The sequence below is a fragment of the Tupaia chinensis genome, unplaced genomic scaffold, assembly GCF_000334495.1.
Source record: "Tupaia chinensis unplaced genomic scaffold, TupChi_1.0 Scaffold000574_1, whole genome shotgun sequence".
Lineage (NCBI taxonomy): Eukaryota > Metazoa > Chordata > Mammalia > Scandentia > Tupaiidae > Tupaia > Tupaia belangeri.
Genome location: NW_006160088.1, coordinates 19453 through 26434, shown reverse-complemented (window position 1 = coordinate 26434; position 6982 = coordinate 19453). Strand labels below are relative to the sequence as shown.

The window sequence follows — 6982 nt, the reverse complement described above, 5'->3', positions numbered from 1 at the left end:
GCTGCTGAGGGGTACCTGTTTCTCAGAGCTGTCATCATGCTACAGTGAGCTAATACATGTGAAGCTCCTACCTCTAGGATGGCACACAGCAGATGTGTGATGGTGGCAGTGGTCATTATTCAAGCACTTAAAATTAGTAGTAGTGAGACCAGCAGATGGCATAATGGTTACATCACTAGACTCCCATTTAGTTGACCATGGTTTGAGTCCCAAACCCGGCAGCTTGAAACTCACACCAGGCGTATGTGCATGCATACCCAAGATCTCGAGAGGAGAATAGAAGAGAAAGGAATGCAGTGTGGCCATCCCCTGGGGAGTGATTTCTTGGTTTCTGTCTCTCTACATCTCTCTTGTCTCTCCAGCAAGCACACACACCCTAGAACAGAAATCTCTCTCTTAAAAAAAAATTAGTTAGGATGGGGCAGCCACATACTAGGACTGAAATATACAGGAACAAAACTTGGTATCTACCATTAAGGGTTCTCAGTCTAATGATGTTCTTCAGGTAGTTGTTCCTGGTCAAATAGCTGATGAGGAAATGGACTGATTCTAGGTTGCATCTCTGACATGAAGACACCATCAGCACCTTTAATATTTCTTGTGTTTGTCCCAGTAATTCTGGGAGAGGAAAATTTTATTTTGTGAATGCTTACAATGTGATAATTATTTTCACAAAAATTATCTCATTTCCCTCTATAATGACCCTAGGGAATCAATGGTGGTATTCACATTTTACTGATGGCAAATAGTAACAGACAAACCCAGGTTCAAACCCAAGTCCGTTTGCCTTCAAATAATCTCTCACCCTTTACTCTATCACACTCCCTTCCACTATTGTAGCTGTTGGACAGTTTGTGAACATAACATGTAAAACACTCTAATTAAGCTGTTATCCAAAAACGCCAGTACAAAAGGACTTCCTGAAGAAGTATTCTAATGTAGGGAAGGAAGAGGAAATTTTGTATCTCAACAGAGTTTGGTCCCAGAGGTATTATATTGTATGTAGAAATTATATAAAAACCAAAATGAAATTCTTCCAAAAATTCTTCAAAGTAATATGTTGTTTCACATTCCTAATTACCCATTTATAGTTAAAGAAAAATATGAGCATAGGTTCATTTCAATGCCAACAACTATAAATTCAAAAATACTTTTCTTTTATTAGGTAGTTTACAATGTCTTTGGATGATACAACAAAAACAAATCTAGATGAACATTTCCCCAGTGCGCCATTAGAAAATGACAGGAGGTCTGCAGAAGGCAAGAGAAGCCCAGGCGCAGGTGATCTTTCCAGGAGCAGTAACACCTCCAATAAGAGTGTTGATTACAGCAGATCTCAGTGCTCCTGCAGAAGCTTAAGTTCTCACAATGATTACTCAGAAGACTTTCTCTCTGACTGTTCAGAAACGGTTATTAATAAAAACTATTTAGAGCAGTCTGTGGTAAAAGAAAAGGAGGAAAAGAAAAAATACATTTCTACAATCTCCCAACCTAAAGGTAAGAAGCAAAATTTCCCAACCAAGACTGACTTTCTGGTCTGTTTGGGGTTTGTTTTGTTTTGTTTTGTTTTATATTACATATATCTTTGCCATGTATAACATTTCTCTTTCTAGCACGATTACCATGCATATCAGTCAAGGCAAAGACCTTACTATTCACATCACCATCATCAAACAGCTTTTTATTTTTGACTTTCTGGTTTTAATGGCATTATTATTTAATGCACTAATATGCAAAATGGTCCATATTCAGTTTTATTGTTTTTCCCTATTGTGAATGTATGTTATAGATGAACTTTGGTAGAAGGAATTAGGAAATAGAAAAATTAAGAATAATTACAAAACAACAGCAGAAAGGCTTATATTGTAAAGCCTAGTCCTGTACAGATTACCCCCCTGGAACCTACTAGTGAGGTTAATTCCATTTTTAGTTAACAGGTGGCCTTGTTACAGACTACCACAATACTTGGATTTCACTGGCTTCTTGCCTTTCATCTCAGCTGAAGAGTCAAGGTCTGCATCACCAAAGAAATGTAAATATCCGTCTCAACAGCCCTCAAGGATGGTCTCCAAGTCTGGTGAGGCATATTGGCAAAGACAATCTTTTGAAGCAGAGATGGTTCAAAAGGCTGTTAATAATGTCATTTCCTTGTGGATTTTACAAGTATCAACTCCTACCTGTCCAAATTGGAATTAGCCTTGTGATATCTTCAGTCTCCTACCTCCCTGCCTTATTTCCTCCCATTTTTGGCAATCTTAAACTTAAAAGTGTTCTCTATGTATAAGAAGCTGGAAGTCTGTGTACCCTCATTCGACAGCTGGAAAAGACTTTAGAGCCTGCTGTTTAGGGGGCACACCTACCACTGGTCAGTGTTTTCTCAGTATCTTCACCCCAGCCTGCTATGACCAAGTACATCCAGGACCCTTTGGCCACTCTTGAAACGTCTAGAATTTTCAGTTCCCCTTTCTAGCTGTAGAGCAGGCATTTCTTCATCTGAAACACATGTCTGTGATCCCCATGAAACTATATGTTTTCTATATTTGTGTGCATTTGTGAACTTCCTTGGAGGAAGAACCATAGATTTTATCAGATTCTGAAATAGTTAAATGTCTCTTTTCTAGAGAGGTAGGCGTCCTGTACCCACTGGCAAGACCCAAGGCAGAAGATGAAAAGTCCGTTTCTTTCCCTGGTAGTGGGATTCTATCAAAAGAGCACCAAGACTGATTTGGCAACAAAAATCAGATTTGAACAATTAAACTGATCTTTACTTCATGTGAATAGCCCTGTATTTCATTGCAAATTAAAAAGGGGCATCCCATACCCTTTTGAGAGAACTGCAGAAAATACCACAAATGCATATAGATGGAGGCATTCCACCTAAAATATAAAAACCACAAATTCTGAAAGTCTGGCCGCAAGGATTTATGATAAGGGATCACAGATCTGTATACTACATTTTGTGTTGATTCTAAGCTTTTTTGAGACTGTATGAGAAGACAGCAATAATAAAACCATTTTTATAAGAAACAAACTACATTTTGAGTTCTAAGTACCCTGTAATTAGCTTTTTAACATTGGTTTCTCATATTCTACAAATATTGATGAGAGCTGGGATCAGCAGATAGCATGGTTACGTTACAGATTCCCATGTAGTGAACTGAGGTTCAACTCCCAGATCCGGCAGCTTAAAACTTAAACTGAACACGTGTGCATATGTGCCCAAAATCCCAAGAGAAGGGATTACAGCCTGGCCATCCCCCCAAGGGGTGATTTCTTGCTTTCTGACTCTTTGGTGAGTGCATTCACTCTATAACAAAAATCTCTCAAAAAAAAAAGAAAGAAAGAAAGAAAGAAAGAAAGAAAGAAAGAAAGAAAGAAAGAAAGAAAGAAAATTGATTAACGTAGAAAAACATTTCATAGAGGAAAATTATAAGGATGGAATAGGGCATCAATTTGATAGAAATTTTGCTTTAGTTAGACATTGGCAATTTGCTTAAATCATTGTAAATAGTAAGCAATGTATTTCTACAATTTACTTTTCAACATCTGATTACTTCCTTTTGTAGAAAATATTTTCAGAGTTCCTTTAATCATTATTTTCTTAATTAAAAAATTGCTTCTTTGGCATATTTTCTTTGCCAAAACACCAACACTAATGTTTTGGATGTAATAGTCATTCAAAATTTTTGCAAACCAAAAAAGAAACTATTTCATTGCATTTAAATGCTTGGGACACCTATTGCCCTGTCGTCCTTGGTCAGGTACAGGTGGAAGACCTAAGATATTGAAGGGACATGTGCACTAACAGACTGACAAGAGAAACTACCAAGAACAAAAAGACAAAGGCCCTACCTTTGATTCTCTTCTTTACCCTGGTCTTTGGAGGAAGTGGGTAGACCCAAAAGAGAGAGAGAAGACATCCCTCCTGGGGGGCAATTTCTCACTTTCTGTCTTTCCGTCTCTGTCTCTCCCATGAGCACACACGCCCTATAGCAAAAATCTCTCTTAAAAAAAAAAAAAAAAGAGTGAGAGAAAGAAGAGAGAGAGAAAGAATTTGAGGAGAGTAGAGCCAGCACAAGCGAACAGGTAGGGCATGGAGGGCTGCAGAAATGGGATGGGACAGTGAGGCCAAAGGGACAGTGACCAGGAGAGGGACTAGGATTAGGCAGAAGGAGGAAACAGTCTGCCAGAGAAGTGCTATAGGATAATAGAGCTCTAAAGGGAGGGTAGGGTGGGGATAAGGCTGGAGAAATGGGCCTAGGAAGGAAACTGGAGCCAGGGGGGAGTGGTAAGGGGGGCATTCTAAGGACTGTTCTCAAGGGCACACTTCATTATAAGGAATACGAAGGGTGTGATTTTTAGCTGTGGGCTTAATCTGTGTATTTTGGATGAATTAACGTAATTCGAGTGAGTGTTTAGGACAGAGGTTTAAAAAATCAGTATCTTTTTTTTTTTTTTTTTGAGAGATTTTCACTGTAGGGTGCGTGCGCTCGCCAGACAGAGAGAGACATAGAGACAGAAAGCGAGAAATCACCCCCCAGGGGGGATGGTCACGCCGCAATCCCTTCTCCTCCATTCTCCTCTCGGGATCTTGGGCACGCACGCACACGCACCCAGCGTGAGTTTTAAGCCACCGGGTCCGGGACATGAACCACGGTCGACTACATGGGAGTCCAGCGACATAGCCATTACGCTAAACTGCTGGTTCCCTAAAAAATCAGTATCTTAAGAGTAGTTTAGGGGCCAGCAGATGGTGTCGTGATTAAGGCACTGAACTCCCACTTGGCTTACCATGGTTCAAGTCCTGGACCCAGTGGCTGAAAATCATGCCAGGCACATGTGTGTGTGCACCAAAGATTTCAGGAAGAGAATGGAGGAAAATCGCCATCCCCCTGGGACTGCTTTCTCACTTTCCCTCTCACTGTCTCTCTGTTTCTCTTCATCAAATGCATGTGCCTTATGGCAAAAATCTATAAATAAATAAATAAAGACTAGTTTAGGGACCGGCAGGTGGCGTGATGGTAAAGGGTGCTGGACTCCTACATTGCCAACCACAGTTTGAGTCCTGGACCTGGCGGCTTGCTTTCTCGCTTTCTCTCTCTCTCTCTCTCTCTCCCTCTGTGATCAAATTAAAGTAAATAAAAATTAATAAATGAATAAATAAATATAAATAAAGTAATTCTTTTAAAAAAAGACTAGCTTAGGGACCAGCAGTTAGCGCAATGGCTATGTCACTGGACTCCCATGTAGTCGACCGCGGTTTGAGTCCCGGACCCTGTGGCTTAAACTCATGCCGGGCATGTGTGCCTGCGTGCCCAAGATCCCGAGAGGAGAATGAAGGAGAAGGGATTGCGGCGTGACCATCCCCCCTGGTGGGTGATTTCTCGCTTTCTGTCTCTCTGTCTCTCTCTGTCTTTCTGGCAAGCGCACGTGCCCATTGTTATACACCATTCAAATTTAAGTGGTGTATTTACCTTTCTGAAGCAAATAAATCTTCCTCCTTTCCTACCCATCTATTAGGTAGACAAGGAATAGAAGAAGGATGGGAGAGGCTTTACACAGACAAGAACATTTGGAGGAGGGCCTCTAGTTTAATGTGCTCCTTGTTCAAGCCCATGTGCTCTTTAAAAAGTTGTGCTTTTTTCTGTTGGTTTACTGTTTCCATCATAGGTAGAACTGTCTTCTCCACTGCCTAGACCAAAAATATTAAGTCATATCTCACATGATGTGTCTACACTGAATCTCACATGATGTGTCTACACTAGAGCCAGTAACTTTAGGTTAGGACTCCAGTGACAATGACTCCTGAGTACCAGAATAAGGGCCAGATATTTTTAGACTTCAAAATCCTGTTTCGGGAACCAGCAGTTAGCGTAATGGCTATGTCGCTGGACTCCCATGTAGTCGACCGCGGTTCGCATCTCGGACCCGGTGGCTTAAATCTCACACCGGGCGCGTGTGCGTGCGTGCCCAAGATCCCGAGAGGAGAATGGAGGAGAAGGGATTGCGGCGTGACCATCCCCCCTGGGGGGTGATTTCTCGCTTTCTGTCTCTATGTCTCTGTCTGTCTGGCGAGCGCACGCGCCCTATAGCGAAAACCTCTCCAAAAAAAAAAAAAAATCCTGTTTCAATCTCTCTCTCAGAATACAGCTATGTTAATATGTAGACATGTACACACTTATTTACATACATATGCATATACAGATATATAATCATACAGATGCACAGATCTGTGAGGAAGTAATATCAGAACATAGATAGTAGGTTTTGTTTTACATTATTTTTAGAAGTTTAATTTTTTTAAAGATTTATTTAATTTTATTTTATTCATTCATTTATTTTAATTTGACCAGAGAGAGAGAGAGAGAGAGGGAAAGTGAGAAAGCAAGCTACAAGGTCCAAGACTTGAACCGTGGTCAGCCATGTGGGAGTGTCCAACACCTTAACCACTACGCTGGTCCCGCAAAGATTTAATTTTATTTATCATTATTGTTTTTCTAATTTGCTACAGGGCAAGACAGAGAGAGAGAAAGTAAGAAAGCAAACCGCCAGGTGCAGGACTCAAAGTGCCATCAGCAGTGTGAGAGTCCAGTACCTTAATCACTACGCCACTTGCTGCTCCCCCTGTTTTTAATAAGAGAGGGAGAGAGATAGAGATAGATGCCAGTTAGCTAGGATTAAGGTTCACACTTCCACACCCTCCATGTTCCAGTTGGTCCAGGTTCTGAACCCAGGCCTTCCAAGATGCTCCAGCATCACGTGGCAGCACTCTGCCACTTGCACCACTGTGGCTGGGCATAGCTGTGTGCCTGTCGATATGTGACATCCTAAGCTTCAGTTTGTCTTTAAAATGGAATAACATGGGCCAACAGCTGGCATGGTGAAGGTGGCTGGATCTCACATGGCTGACTGCACAGTTCAAGCCTCAGACCCAGTGATTTGAAAAAAATACTGGGTAGGGACCAGCAGTTAGCATAATGGC

General features: G+C 41.2%; 1 protein-coding gene across 5 annotated transcripts in view; it reads left to right on the top strand.

The window, feature by feature from the left end:
- Positions 1 to 6982, top strand: part of LOC102490250 (lebercilin-like protein) — a 44036-nt gene that overhangs the window by 18806 nt on the left and 18248 nt on the right. For 4 of the 5 annotated variants that reach the window (XM_027775575.1, XM_006158156.3, XM_027775573.1 and 1 more), the window contains 2 exons: positions 1166 to 1497; positions 1931 to 2077. In XM_027775575.1, coding sequence (XP_027631376.1) covers positions 1176 to 1497; positions 1931 to 2077 — 469 coding nt within the window. In that variant the 5' untranslated portion in view covers positions 1166 to 1175. The remainder of the gene's footprint in view (positions 1 to 1165; positions 1498 to 1930; positions 2078 to 6982) is intronic. The other variant, XM_006158159.3, reaches the window with a different exon arrangement.